Genomic DNA, 16017 nt, shown 5'->3' with positions numbered 1-16017 from the left:
GGAATTGACGGCTCCATCTCGCTAAACATGTGTAGGGTGGCCATTTTAATATATTTTATCAAATTTTATTATGATATTCTTTCATGATCCAGAAAATCAAACTTCCTAAAATTGTTCTTGTGAAAATACATTTTTTGGTCGAATCTCCAACAATCAATCATTTTTAGTTCATTTCGTTTCTTCCTTCCTAGGAGGTACCTACCTAATAGGTAGTACCTATCCTAATAATGAACATGTGTTTCTATTATAACTTCTTGTTAAATAATGTAGGTAGGTAATTCAATTTGATTTATGTTGAAGGGAAATGTGAAACTATGCACTTATCTGTTCACAATAAGGTGCTACAATGTAAGATGTTTACATGCGCCGAGCAATAGATAGCGGGCCCGAACGAAACAATACCTTCCCAGCTGGGCACAACGCCAACACGTTCGAAGTATTCGAAGTTCGAACAAAATCCGCCACGCTACTCTTTATAATTTATACATTTTGACATTCTTGCATAAATCGATCCTGATAAACATCAGGAAAAAAAACTTAAGCCCCAGCCACAACACTGTTTTTGTTATTGTCGTGTGGTTAAATCGAGGAAACAAAATAGGTAACAACTAACAATTTAATAAATTGCAACCGCAAATACCTACTGGCTGAATAAAATCAGCAAAGAAAAACACATTTCAATAAGCTGTTAGCTGCAATGCACTATAAATAAAGTTATGCAATAGGTAACAATAACAATAGAATCATTTGTTGTCAGAGCCGCAGAGCCAGCCGGCGTAACTTAGATACGAAACTAAAGACCAAACAAGAATTTCCTGCCGACTATCATTAGTGTAACCTTGAATCATTAAACTGATTATGCAGTCAAACCGCAACTCGGAATAATTATTGTTGATGTACTTTTAGTCGGTTAATTAAATATCTTGCAGAATGTTTAAGCATTTCGGCTTTTCCGTCCTTGTTTCTAATAAATGTATCCCTTCGTTTCTTACTTGATATTCTTTTACTAACATCGCGTGTTTGCTACCTGATCTTTTTTATTGTCAGTCCCCTTCTACCACTGCGAGAGTATAATAGAGGTAAAAATCACATTGCGTAGCCAAGCTATGATTTTTGTCACTACTGACCTTATTGGACAATAGTGTCAGCATAAATTATAAAAAATATTGAAATGACCTTTCAAGTTTCTATTAGAAGGTTGAATTAATTTTGTAATAACACGATCTAAATAACAATTTGATACGCTCATCCGAGAAGTGTAGAGCAGGCCAAGTTTTAAAAGTTCATGCTATTTTTAAAATTAGATCCGCCTCATTACAATGCAGGATTTATTTTCCCACAAACATCAAAATAGTTTTGCATGGACAATGGGACATAAATTCACACATTTATAGCGTGCGGAATACGATACGGCGACGCACCGCGCGTAGTTTTCTGCGGGTTTTTTTTATGAAATAGCTGGCAGTGCGCATCCATGCGTTGCAATATGCAATTACCCGTGCTGCACTTGCGGGGCTGCCGTTACGAGAGCCCCGGTTGAATCTACTTAGCGATGGCAATGTTTATGTTCCGTACATTACCCAGTTTTACGACCCTTTGCATCTGTTTCAGCTATTCAATTTGGTTTACGATTTCAAAATGTGGAGTATTTTGCCGAAATCTTGAGTAAAGCTATGCTCGAATTATTTGAAGGACACGCGGCGGTTCTATCCGTCGTTGAACTGAAGTGCTGAGGAGTTGTTCACGCACGACTACCAAATGAAGTGTTACGCTCTTAAGCAAGAAGTACTTACGAAGTTTTACGACCTTCTGCGTCTGTTCTGTTTGATCTATTAAATTCGGATGATCGAAGATAAATCTTGAGTAACTTCGTCCTACGACAAAGGCTATGCTCGAAATTTTTCTGAGGGACAAGGTAAATTCTATGATGATTAGTTATAATTATCTTCAATAGAACTGATAGGGAATTTCCGAAGAGTTGTTCATGGCCGAATGAAGTGTTCAAGCAAGAAGTACAACAGCAATATGCGCAACTTGACTGATAAGTAGCTGTTAGAAGAGAATAGCTAAGGACCAACTCAATGAGAAAGTTGAGCAGTAGTGCTCTAAGGACGAAGACTAATAAATAAATTTTAATAATGGATAAGTAGTACCTAAATATTAACAAAGACTGAATTTATCAAACTTCTAACACAGAAATCGCTTGAAAAGAATGAACATGAAAACTCAATTTGGGTTTTGGGAACGATAACGGTTTTCTTTTAAACAATGAAGGTAGCAAGTCTTCTTCTGGTCGGAAAAAGTAATTACTGTTTAAAATTACTTACTTTTGACATCGGCTACCCAGCTTGATGCGAGTGACAGCCTTTATTCGCGTTCATGACTCCGGTTTTACTGCATTTACTACCTGCGAACAAAAAATATTTATGAAACTTCGCGTTAAACTTGTTAGACGCATACTTATGCGAATTATAAATGCAAAACATTATCATTCGAATCAACTACATAGAATTACGATAAATCAATTATAAACGGTCTTGGTATGTAGAGAAAGAACATTTCTCTATTCTCTACATAATTAACTCTAAATTATTTATTTGTATCTGTCTTCGATCAAATGCATTCTTGCAATTAATTACGTGTGCTTGTAAATTAACGATCTCCGTTTAAACTTTTATATGACAGTGCTCGTGTAATTTTGCAGTTTTCTTTCTTCATGTTAAAATACCCTTATCACATAACTTTTTGGTACTTTCAATTTTATCAAATCTCGGGTGATGAATGAATGACGGTCTATGACGATTGACGAATGATTGCACCGCGAGGCTTGGACATTGACCCAGATTCGACATCCGTTGACAAACGATTCAGAACATCATGTGAATTGACTTTTAAATTGCGTTTGATGAATAAAAATATATACAAAATAGGCGACCGCTGTGTTGTTGACGCACACTGTTTTGTTTGGATTACGTAAACGGCTGCATTATTGAACTGAACATACATTATGTATACTTTAATAGACTACGATTATAAGAATAGTATTTATAACTTAATTTTTAATAAAACTAATTAACATCATTTTATAATTTTGCTAAATTAGTGCGTTTGATTTATTTGTGATAACAACAACTTGAATAGTTAACTTTCATTTTGAAAGTTTGCAATTCCATGACTACCTATATACTTTCTTTTTTACTTGAAGCATATCGTTACAACAATAATATTAACCTGTTACGTATCGAATTATCGATGTAGGTATTCTAGGATCACCAGTTTTCATTTTACTACAGTAAGCATATTCACGGAAGTAGGTTACTTTTATTATGCAATAGCTGTATAGGAATTATAGATTACATAATAAAATACGTTACTGCTGACCGTATAATTGTACATATTTGCAAAATGACGAGTACAGGTGCTTTTTAGCAGTGTAAATAACAAAAAATGTTGTATTAAAAGTATCGTATTTCACAGAATATGTAATAGCTCTGGTAATAGGAGGTTACTACCTAAACCTAATGTGATTATTTGAGTTGAGTGGCGTTAATTAAAAGGTGTACGGTAACCACACAGTACTTTGCCTACCACGGAAGGTACTGAAGATAAACAGCAATTTGAAACAAGAATGTAATAATACAGTGTGATGTTGATGTTGTTGACTATCCTTCCAAACATTTAAGCATAGTAAGGTACCGAAAATAAACCTATAATTAAAATGTGTATAAACAACCCGGAACTAATTTGCATAGTATTGCACTTTGCACACTGTTTCCACTTGCAGCGAATCATCGGGGCATAGTGTTGGCGAAGGGAATAGGAGATTAGTTTTTCGTTGGCACACACCCACAAAGCGGTCACGTGTGCAAACTATTTGTACACACACAGACGCGCACAGCTGGGGCGCGGGTCAATGGCCGCCACTCGCGAAACAAGGTGAATCGCAATGTCCGCACTGACTTTTTGTCTGCGACACCAAGTAATGCGACTCCAATGTATTGTATTTCGTAACTTCTACAAATAATTGCTAACGTATGACATCATCAATCTATGGTGAGAACATCTAGAGCAGGTATCTAATATCTCTATAAGCTGCAGGTCCAGTGTTTGAACTTTAATCAAGAGTAAAAAGAATAGTTTTGTTATTTTTCATGACGCAAAGGTCAATAACCGAGTCCAACAACAGGGCCAAAATGATCGTGCATTTTTAAGCTACCAATAATGAAATTATTCATGCGATAAGAAAGATAAACTACCATAATGTGTAGACAGGTAGTTGTAGATAACAATTGTATTATTTATTTATAATTTATATAACAATAACATCCAATAACTGAATAACATCAACAAGTACAGAACCTTACTAGTAGTAAGGTAAGTACACCAACAATGATTGTAGGTAGTAAGTTACTACCTACAATCATTGTTGGTGTAGCTCTAGGTAAATTGTAAAGTCAGAGGTATCCGTTTGACTATTCATTAGTAGGTATTAGGTATTGTCACAGAATAAGTAATTGTACCATGGTATTGTATCCTCCTTACCTTAACATAAAGTTTTTTTAAATTTTACAAAAGGTATCGAAATTATTTAACAATAATGGTTCAACTGGTTCTTTACATCCGTTTTAAATTATGATAACATATCAATAATGCAGTATATTTTATACAAGACTGAGTGCGTAACATTGAGTAAGTACGAAAACAAAACACGATAAATACGTACGGTATACCAATGATTGCCTTTCTTAGAATATTTGTAACAGGACCAAACCACCCCACAGTTGCGATGGGGTCAGTGATCTAACCATACCTATTGTATCAAATATAGCACTTTTAATGCAGGGACACGCATGCTCGTAGAGAAATAAACACGAACCAATTTCAAAGTCGATTAATCTTTCCTGCAGCTCTGAACCCATTTTGCAAACATGCACTCAGGGTTGCCAGATAAAAAATGATCCCGGAATGCATAAAAATGGCGCAGAAGGATTTGGTATTGCTGAGACTTTAGCTCTCGGATGAAATACATGCTTAATATAATTGTATGATTTAATTCGATGGAGAGACTGGTTATTCAGTGCCAGGTGGAAGGCAAGAGAGCACGCGGTCGATCGCCAACCCGCTGGATAGACGCCATCACAAAGGCCACTGAGTCCACCATGGTCCAGTGTACTCACGACGCCTCTAACTGTCATAAATGGAAGCACATCGCCAGGAGAGCTACCCTCGGAGATGATATCACCCCACCATGTACCTCGTCAGCGCAACCACGACCACTCTGACAAGAGTGCCCGACTAAGAAGAGAGAATTCGTATTTTGCGTGCTGTTTACATTTATTTCTACTGAGTACATACTGTTTGTTTGTATCATATTTAATGAGGAAGCCACGCTTTGTCAACTCGCGATCGTATCACTTCGCTGTTCTGCAAGGGACAGACCCTGTTTAGTTTCATCTTAGATACTTGGATAAAAATTTTACGAGTAAATACCTACAAGAACATAGCAACCCTAAAACATTCCCGCGGCATTAAGGCTTGGTATTTCTGCTAAAGTAGGTATTTCGCGCTGTCAAAATCTGCGCGCGCAATTCTTCGCCGAAGACAGCGCGCCAAAGAGCTCCCGCCACAATTTCCAGCTACACAGTATAGAAATACGCAGTTGGTTAGGTTAAGTTGACTTCCTTCCCTTCAAGCGTCACACTCACAACACTTTCTAATACAAATCATCACCAAGTGATACAAATTAAAACAACTTTCAGACTTTTTGGGAATATAATATTCTAGAATCGAATAAATATAAAATATAACTGCAGAAGTAAACACGGTTCAAAGGGGCCGTGGCGTCGCCCGACCTTCTGGAAGTACTGCGCCGGCTTAAAGAATTTCAAGATTACGTCACCCGATCTATCGGTAGGCCCTTGGGAGCTTGAGCGATTGGAAAAACATTTTATGATAAGTTACTCTTAGTAGCGATTATTTGGAGCTTGGATAATAAATTATAGTTGTTGCAATTCACGAAGCTTTGCATGTGGTTAATAACATTAATCAGTACACGCATCAATTTTGTGCAGTCTCTTTGTTTATTAATAAATAAAAATATCATACTAAAATTTTGCAGAAACATATTTGTTTGTATTGGTCTGGGTGTTTTCTTTCTATAATATGTATGACGTATGTACGGGGTTCTGTATCGAAAATTACTATGAGCATCACACGCGGTTACCTGCGTACCTCTGTGCACTCATGGGAGTTTAAGCAGAGGTCCCTAGAGTTTGACTTTGTGCTTTGTTTATAGTCATTACGAAGCAGACTGATGGGGAAACTGCACTGTCTTGAATTCGAAAGGGTGTTAGGGGAATTTTAGGAATAAATACAGAGTCTCCTCATTGAGATTGAGACATTTCAATTTGAGATTTCACTTGACATTGTACACAATCTGACATGGAGTTTTCAAACACTTGTAAAAATAAAAAGTAATTAAATCAAAGGCACTAACTAGGTAGTATTGATATCAACTTCGAAGAAAATGACTGCCAAAATTACTTTCTACCCGTTCCACACGTCTTTGATGAATTTTTAAGGAATTGTTAAGCTAAATTTCAAGTACATTGAACCAAGGAATCACTTTGTCCCATACAAACTTTGCCCCCTTTTTTCACCCCCTTCATTTCATGACCCCATTTCGGAAAATCTTTTCTTATGAGATGCCTACGTCATACAAAGAACACACCTTCCAACTTTCAGGTCTCTACGATATCCGTCAGTCATTTAGGACAAAGCATTTTTATTAGTTGTCCAATACTCTATCGTTCCAGGTATGTCATTGACAGGAGGGCGCTACTATCTTAATGGGTTATTCATTAGTCCCAACTTTATGCCACTTGACATTTCAGAAACGTTTGACTTTAGATACCTAAGCGATTTGATATTCGGAGTCTGTTAATGAAATTAAGTTCTGAAATAACTTGAGGTGTTGTACCCGATCAAGCTTTTCATTGCAGGACAGTTAAATAGTTTTATTATTAGTTTCTTCTCTAAGTCTTAATTTGTCAGAGTAGGTAAAGGCTCCATGAGAGCAAAATTTAGCTTTATAATAGTCTGTTTTTAATTTTTTTCTTGAAATATTTGACGCCTTGTAATCTCTCGTTAATATAGGTCCACACAAATAAAGAATGTTTGACTTCGACTTTAATAATTATGCTCTTACATTATATTATAAATAAACTAGCTTTCCGCCCGCCGCTTCGCCCGCCTGGAATTTTTCGGTTTTTATATAACCAATTACACTCAGATAATGTGGCTTTCTATTGGTGAAAGATTTTTTAAAATCAGTTCAGTAGATTACCCCTTACAATTTAACACATAATATACAAACACACAAACTTTACCTCTTTATAATATTAGATATAGATAGGTAATTTGAAACCCTATTTTGTTTTATTCTTTTTTTATTTTAAATCTTTCACAATCCAAAGTAATATTTACTGTAAGTAAATGCTAAATAGTAAATATTAGTTTGGATTGTGAAATATTCTACTAATATTATAAAGGCGAAAGTTTGGATGTCTGGATGTCATGATGTCTGGATGTTTGTTACTCTTTCACGCAAAAACTACTGAACGGATTTTGTTGAAACTTTACAGTATTATTGTTTATAACCCAGATTAACATTATGACGATATGTGGCAAATAAAGTTCAATAAATAAATAAGACGTGTCTAAAAAGCGCCATCTATCGTCATTGGTTAAAATCTACAGCACTGGACAAACTACGGTAAGACGTTCGTAAATATTCATTCGGGAGAAGCCGTGAAACGCCATCTATCAACATGGGTAAAACGAGGTAAAACATCATATCTAACGGGGACAAAACGAGGTCCACGCGAACGAAGTCGCGGGCGGCCGCTAGTTTATAATAGGTAGCTTTCCCTCCGCAACCTTATTGGTATTCCATGTACGTGTCTTTTAACTGATTTCTGTTAAACATTTCATGTAAAATTTGTCCATTTATAACTCTATTTACATCTGCATCTGTAAGCAAGGATTCATATTCTCCAGCCCAGATGCCGAGTAAACAGAATCGTCTTTCAGTGACGTGCAGCTGCCCCTATATTTGACCCACTGACCTAATTTTTTATTATTTATTTGTGTCAGTGTGCTCTTCTAAAGAGTGTATCTAGGTAGGTACTATTAAAATGTAATTTTAACTCATTGGTTTTGTCTCATATTTGAGGAATGTACTATGTATCATGAGTAGAGTCTTAGTTTAAAGGGATGCCAACGATTTAAATTTCAATAGGTAGACAAAATTCATAATTCTTAATTATCAAAAATTTTAACTTTCTCCAGTAACACTGATATTATTATACTGTGACTCATCAAAGTCATCATTGTCAAAAATATTGACAAATCGCGAACTGTCACAGCCAAAAAACTGACACACGTCCGTCCTCCGTAAGCGCCACCGCGCGACTGATTGAGATTGTCCAAGCCGTCATGGGCGATTTTTTCCACATTTTTTAACATAGTAACTAAATAAGACGCAATATAAAAATTTCATCCGTTAAAAGCCCTCAAGTTATTTCTGAACTTTAGTTTAGTAAAAGATTCACAATCTCAAATCGCTTATTTTAAAAATAAAACCATATATAGAAAACGAATAGAGGTAACTTTGGGAATTTATTCTATCGAGTCAACTTCATCAAATCGTGTTTCCATCCGTTAATAGCCCTAGAAAATATCCTCAACTATGCCCAAAAAAAATCTTAGCCTTTAATTTTACTGTTTAGGACCTCAAAAATGAAAAATGAAAACCTCATTTTCGCCATTTTCTCTGCTACCCGGCCTTAACGGTGTCCCTTCACGCCGCGTGCCGCCGCGTCGGGGGCGCGCGCAACCAAATTATGCCGCTTCGCCCTCACCCTAGTTCCAGTTTAACGCGAATTGCACCTGTCGTGGGCACGCAGTAATTGATTTACTAAACAAATATCCCCTAGGATCAAACAAAGGCAATCACAATCACCGCCTCGATGATGTATGATGGATGTGTGATCATGTGTGTGATGATGATCAACAGACTTGATTGAGATTTAACAGGAATTCTATCTCTCCTCTTTAATGTGGTTAAATTGGAACAAGGACTCTCTTTACACAAGATATTTCCCTAGCTTCATAAAACTATAATAATATGCCATGGATGTGTGTGACTCACGAGGTAGGTCGTCGTACTCATTCGTTAGAAACATCAAAAGCCTAGAAAGCCTTTACGGGGATTTGCTCATAGTCAGTGCCATGCGATGCGGGTGACCGTGCCGTCAAGATCAGCTTCAAACACAAACAATCTTAAGTTCGGGAAATCCTGAGAAAAGTTTGATTGTGACAAATTGAATCCATCCATATCCACCCCTATTCATAAATAAGATCGAGAGAAACCATTAACATTTCTCTTCTGAGACGAAACTGGGTCAGTATTTTGAGTGTTGTTTATGTCAATGAATCCAACAGCACGTTATGCCGAATACATCGTCCCATCGTCTGCTAGGTTCATTCCAGAGGACGGTGATGCGCGGGCGCGGCTGTGGCCCACATTCGCGTTCTATTTCCAATCGGCTAGCGCCCTCTATAATTAGATCCGCATTGTTTATGGCCGACGACCGACTAACATGATACGGCCAGCTTCCTGTATTTGTTCTTCAATTCCTTTTGGATGGTGAGGAAATTGCTCTAATGCATCAAAGAACATTGTTCGTATAAAACTATTTACAATCAAGTCTAAAATAAATAAATAGGCAGTTTCCTTACACTACTGAAATTCCAAAACAATCATTCAAGGAAAAACATGAACAACACATCCCAAATATCAGGACAGACAAAAACCCCAAACATAATGCTAGGTAAAGCCAATAGTAAATATTACAAAATTAACAAATAAAATTAACATTTATGATAATAAAGGTAAGTAATTCGAAAATAATATATTCTTCTACTGTAGTAAAAAACTCAACAGCTGTGCAGAAATAGATCTCGATAATATATTTGGTTCTATTTTGAGATCTGTAACAACGAGAGCTCGTTCATTGGAATGTCTCCAACGTTTACTTGGAAAATGAACCTGGGCATCCCTTTTGTTATCAATTTTAGTTTAAATGCATTAAGCGATTATATGTCAAGATTTATGAAACCATCCAAACTTATTGGAATATGAGGATCTTAGTCCGTTTTGAAATAATTCACGAGGAAAGGAATAAGGAATAGATGTAGCCCCAATATTGATCCTTGAGGGACACCATAAGTATTGTGCTAGGAACTAGGTATATACTTTGTATTTGACCTATTCTTATTATCTGCTTTCGATTTAGAAGAAAAAAAGAGAATATAAAAGGAGAAGTTAAGAAATCGAAAACATAATGTAAGTTATATTGCGACGCTGAAGCGCTATGTTGGTTTTTATCTCAACTTTATTGCTCTTTAAAATTCATTCGACGGTGCCTGACGACATCAACAGTCTTCGACAGTAATATAAAATTTAAATAATTATTTGGCCGCATTTCAACTACATTTGGTTCAAACACAGCCTATAATTCGGTTTGGTTCAGATAGAACATGAGCTCATAGGTACAAAAAACATCCTACATTGCGCATAAAATGTTCATGCTTAGCATTCGGCTTCAGCACTGATTCCACTTTTTCCATTTGTAAATAAATAACAGAGAATTAAAACGTTTTAAAGGGGTAAGTCAGATGATCGGATCATTAACTTAACAATTCTTAATTGTATTAATTGACGTCGTTATTTTCACCAATCAAATAATTGCAAGTTTGTTAATCTTGTAACTACGTAATTTTCGTGAATCTAATTGGTCACGGTAATGACGGTAATAGGAATGTTGTTAATGGGCCGCTCGCAGTCGAAAGTAATCTAAATCTGGTGTAAGCCCGAGTTTGAGACACGCAATCCTATGTTGTTTTCCTTCAAGTTGATTGTGTGTCAGTAGGTCAATAGCTGACTCGAGCTGATAATTTGCAAACAACTCGTGGACCGGTTGCGAACACGGCTTTTTACCAACACTGTTATAAGAATTCATGTTATAATAATAATCAACAATCTGCCCATTGATGTTCAATTAATTCAATGCAATAAGATAAGGCACGTCGCTAATCAGATAGCTGTTGCTAACTCAACGCATCCATATATGAATATTATCGTGACTTCCCGTATATGCTCTGACATGCTCTGATTATATGCATTTGTAACTAGCGATTAACCACGAAGGTTGGGTACTAACTAACACATTGTAAGGATATGATGTCATACACGTAGCATGGCCTAAAATGTGTACTATGGGTAGGTAATGGGTATGAATTAAAACCGCTGTCCAACTGCAATAAATGAAACTGAAGTGGCATACGAACACAATTTACAACGTATTGCGTTACGGAGTGCAGTTGTACAAACGAATGGCGAACCAGACAGACTAGAACAATTTTATCGGGTCAGTAGGGCAATGTCACAACGCTCACTACCGACCCCTGCGCTCTTTCGAACTTCACTCCGCACCCGATACGAGATTTGTAACAATTTCAAGTTCAATGCATCGTCATTGTAAATTCGATTTGCATTCTTCATTTCAAAACAAAGATTAATAAATTCGATGTTTTAAATTGTAACAAAACACTATTTAATATTCTTTACCCAACAACCGACTAGACTTGAAACGACGTTAAAAATGTTATCGTAGACCACGTCATCGGGAAAGATATTGAATGCCCGAGAGTCAACAGCAGAATTTCTCGTAAAGGTTAGCAACAAAAAATGGATGATTCATGAGCACGCTTACAAAGTTGTCGGAATTAAACCCAACGTCGTCGGTTCTACGAACAGCTAATCATGGCGTCTGTGTGTGTTCTACAATAACGTGTGTAAAATAAACCACATAACATAAGTTAGAGGATAATAGCCCGCACAAATTGTACGACCGTGACATATAATTTCGCAGTATGAAACAAGTTTATGTGTTAGATAGCAGCGGTATAAAACTCAGCCAAGTTTGCCTGGTTATTGTGCCAGTGAGCTAGTTAAAATCACCACGAAGTTACTCGGAAGCGATGCCACAAAGTGTTATCTATATGATAACTTCTATGACACATGACATTACCCTGAAGTTATGTCACAAAAACAACGCAGAATATTATGATAAGTATCTGCAAATACAAATAGACGATGTTCCATCTGTTGATGATAATACAAATAAATAAATTAAGTCTGGCTAATCTTATTCCGCATTAACAGTGAGTATCCGCAGTAACTATTACATATCTCTTAATTTCATTATAACATCGATTTAAAGTATCAAGGGTTTCTAGTAAACTAAAATTGTGTAAGGAAGAATTAAGCAAATAAAAGTATTAATAAAATCAACTAGTAGAGACGCGCCACGAGCCACAAAATTGTGGGCGAGCTCAGACTTGCCAGATTTCACATTATTTACAAAGGAAGGGACATCCCAATACTAATTCACAAGTGCTGAAGATTTTAAAGTTGCAAAATGCTGTGATTTTTGCAAATGATCACGAATGAGCTGTTAGAAGCAACGCGGAAATGGAGGTGAAAGTGGGGTGAAAGCGGCGCGCGCAACGTTTACCTAATCGCGGCGCGGGCGCAGCGGGCACCGGTTACATCAGCGACCCGCGGCACAAAATGTGAAAGTCAATGTTATATTCGATGATCGTGACGCTCGCTCGCTCACCTCACACATATTACTGCTATGGAATTTGCGGAGTCAACCGTCAAGCATCAGTAACCGGGTCAAACATTTTAAACTATGATATTCATTACGTAATTACAACAATGTGGACGTTTTATATTACGAATAGCATCTAATAAATACTAATAATAAATATAGGTACTAATAAATACCATGTTAACGTTAAAAATATCAAACCTAATCCGAAGCAGGATTACCTGCGAAATAATACCCAGAATTGTTTCAAAGTTATTCGCGTAAGTGCGTCGAGATGGCAAAGGAATGAGTCACAATAATATTTCTTTCGATGGCTCTTAGTCATCTCCTGCTCACATCAAAAATGAACTTGCATATAAACAGATTAGTCGTAGTAGCTTGTAAGTTCGTGGGTTTGGAACAGTTGCTTCAGAAAGGAGCTCAGTAAATCATATAAATGTTACGGTTAATGTGATAAATTGAAAATTATTAATAATAACCGGTTATTATGAATAATTACCGACAGTCGCGGTAAAAGTGATAAATTAATCACATTTAACAGTGATTATTTAATAATTCAACCTTAGTAGGTAACAAATTTAATAAAAGAGAGCAACATCTTGTGTACGTGCTCGTGTACAACCAAACTTTTGAACGTTTTGATATCATATATAAATATAATTTGGCATAATGAGTTTGGAATGTTTCTTGCATAATATTACTTTTCTATGATGCCCATAACATAATGTTTTGATTTAAAGTGAAAAATAGGTTAGGGTGCGGCGGGGGTGGCCCTTGGGCCACCCCTAAGCCGCCTATTTAGATTTATACACACTTAAATGACCTCATATTAATCACATTTACCAAATCATGCGGTAATTATTCATAATAACCGGCGATTATTCATAATTTTCACATTTATCACTTTGACCGTAACATAAATATCAACATCGAGGAACATTTCCAGAAAATGGGACGAGCTAGAGAAAGTGGTCGGTCGTTATCGTAACTGTGTTTGTGATAGTCGTATCTAAGTGGGTCGGTACTCGGCTCAGGCACATCACAACTAGAGCAAACTGTTCTTATCTGTGTGCGTATTTAGCTTGGTTTTGTTTGTTTACATTCCACACCAAATGACCGAATCCAAAAAAGAGGATATTTATTATTTTCCATGACAAATTTTGGACTTTTCCCCGAAACACCTTAGATTGGCCGTAAAACCCCAAATCAATCCAGTTTTTTCGCTTCTTTGATATGAAATTTCACAATCAACTAGATATTTATGTGAATAGCATCAATTCCACGGACCGCGCTTAAGTTTCCAATATCTTGGATCCTTGACCTAATAATACCTATCTATACGAATAGATAATACAAAGTGGCCTAGTTTTGTTCAATGGATACATATTATCAGTCGGAAGGAAGACTAAAATTCTATCGTTCAAGTAAAGAACTAGCTACCTACATATAAATAGTGTCAGAGAGCAGACAAATAAAGCATTTTAAATAAAGGAAGTATAATACGTGATCATCACATCATTAAACATCCATCAACAAAACATACGAGTAAAATCATGAATTTCAGTTGAGAATTTCAATTAAATGGGATTACTGCAGCAACGTCCATAACCGGAGATTATCTGTTAAGTCTTTCAAAAGCAGTTTGTCTTAATAGAGTTTGACTTAGGTATGAATAACGAGTGTCTTCCTTATATCGTCGGCCGGCGAGGCGAGTAGGAAACGCGGGCCGCCCGCAAGCGTGCCTTGACCCACTTTGGCACCACCTCGAGGCTCGAGCGCTCTCGCAACCGTAACGCAAGTTCGCGATGCAATCGTTTCGTGTTTCGTCGACTGTCTTCGATGGAATACGAATCAATTTACGGAAGAACCAACAACAAAACACTCTTTTCAACCGAACTTGAATCACATGAATAAAGCAATTAATAAACACACTGATGTCATAATCGTTATCTTCATCGTCAGGGAACTATTCAATCAAGCAATCACAAAATACTACTTGAAAATTACTGATAAAGATAAAGCAATAATGGAAATCAAATAGTAAGCAAAACTAACTACACCGTTTAAAAGAAGAACTAACTAGGTACTATAAAATAAATGTCATAAAATCTACAAAGAAAGCGACCGTAGACCGCGAACGGGATGCGAGATTCGCGAGCACGGATCAAATATTTAAATCAACAGAACACAAAATGTCAACCGTGTTCTAAATTTAGTGAACTTGCACACGAGGTCGTGATGCGCGTCAGTCAATTCGTGAAGATGGCGCCCGTATGATCGCGATCTCGTCTCATTAGCTTCACAACCTTGTTCAACAATTCACAATAAGCGATTTATTATCTACAATACATAGCAAATAAAACAGAAGGCCAACAAAGCGTGTGCACATAATCTCTGGCGGGACGTGAGAATTCTCAGAATGTTCAAAAGCACCTGCTTCAACTCTGGAATCACAATCGGATTGCTGTCCCTTACAAAAACTATGAGAATTAATGTTTGTTCTACTTGTAACATTTTCTCGTCGTAACAGAATCGTAAGAATTTCAAATCGCAATATTTTCTTCTTGCTTATGTTCGAGTGATTAAGTTTTTCAAGATTTTAGTCCTTTTACATTTCCATCCAATAATGCTGTTTCGACGATCTAATGACCTGAATGTTCAAATTGAACGGTTCAGTTCCTAACTGTAAAGTTAAAAATTAAAATACTTACAATTTCCATGTAGTAGTGATTAATCCAAATTTCAACAATCCAGTAAGAAAAACACTGATCACTGAACAATTTTAGGTCATAATAACAGTCGGAGCTGAGATGTTCCACTTCACTATTTAAATCAGTAAAATAAATTCACTAAAATTTACCGTTGTTCACACACACAACTAAAGTCATTTATTCACTAAAAGTTTCTTCAATAATATTATTCTGATTACATAAAACTCCACACACCGTATCTGGGTTCACACCCAGTTCCAACTAGGTACCTGTAACAAGACAAAGCGGTAGTAAGTTTTACGACTTGTACGAAGATTACAAAACACATTTATATTAGTTATTGAATGCAAGAAGATAAAACACGAAAGTACCTACTTGACTTGAGAACTCATTTGAATTTAGAAATGAGCACAAAATGAAGTATGACGTAAAGAAGTGCCGAGTAACGGAAGCACGAGACGTACGAACAGCTCGCCGACGAAACGCGGACTGGTTCTGGTTGGCGCAATGGGGGAGCCGGGGAGGGGACAGACGGAGGACAGAGGGAGGGAGAGCGTCTGGTCGAC

At 36.7% G+C, this 16017-nt stretch overlaps 1 protein-coding gene across 5 annotated transcripts in view; it reads right to left on the bottom strand.

Annotated features, from left to right (window-relative positions):
• Positions 1-16017, bottom strand: part of LOC135073749 (uncharacterized) — a 54025-nt gene that overhangs the window by 10952 nt on the left and 27056 nt on the right. For 3 of the 5 annotated variants that reach the window (XM_063967915.1, XM_063967917.1, XM_063967919.1), the window contains 2 exons: positions 15452-15720; positions 2328-2407 (listed from right to left, as the gene is read on the bottom strand). In XM_063967915.1, the coding sequence (XP_063823985.1) occupies positions 2328-2336 (9 nt within the window). In that variant the 5' untranslated portion in view covers positions 2337-2407; positions 15452-15720. Of the gene's footprint in view, positions 1-2327; positions 2408-15451; positions 15721-15822; positions 15927-16017 lie in introns of those variants that run through there. The other 2 variants (XM_063967918.1, XM_063967916.1) reach the window with 2 other exon arrangements.

This window comes from Ostrinia nubilalis, chromosome 8, assembly GCF_963855985.1.
Source record: "Ostrinia nubilalis chromosome 8, ilOstNubi1.1, whole genome shotgun sequence".
NCBI classification, from domain to species: Eukaryota; Metazoa; Arthropoda; class Insecta; order Lepidoptera; family Crambidae; genus Ostrinia; species Ostrinia nubilalis.
The sequence above is the reverse complement of the archived record's forward strand: the minus strand, read 5'-3'. Positions and strand labels throughout refer to the sequence as shown.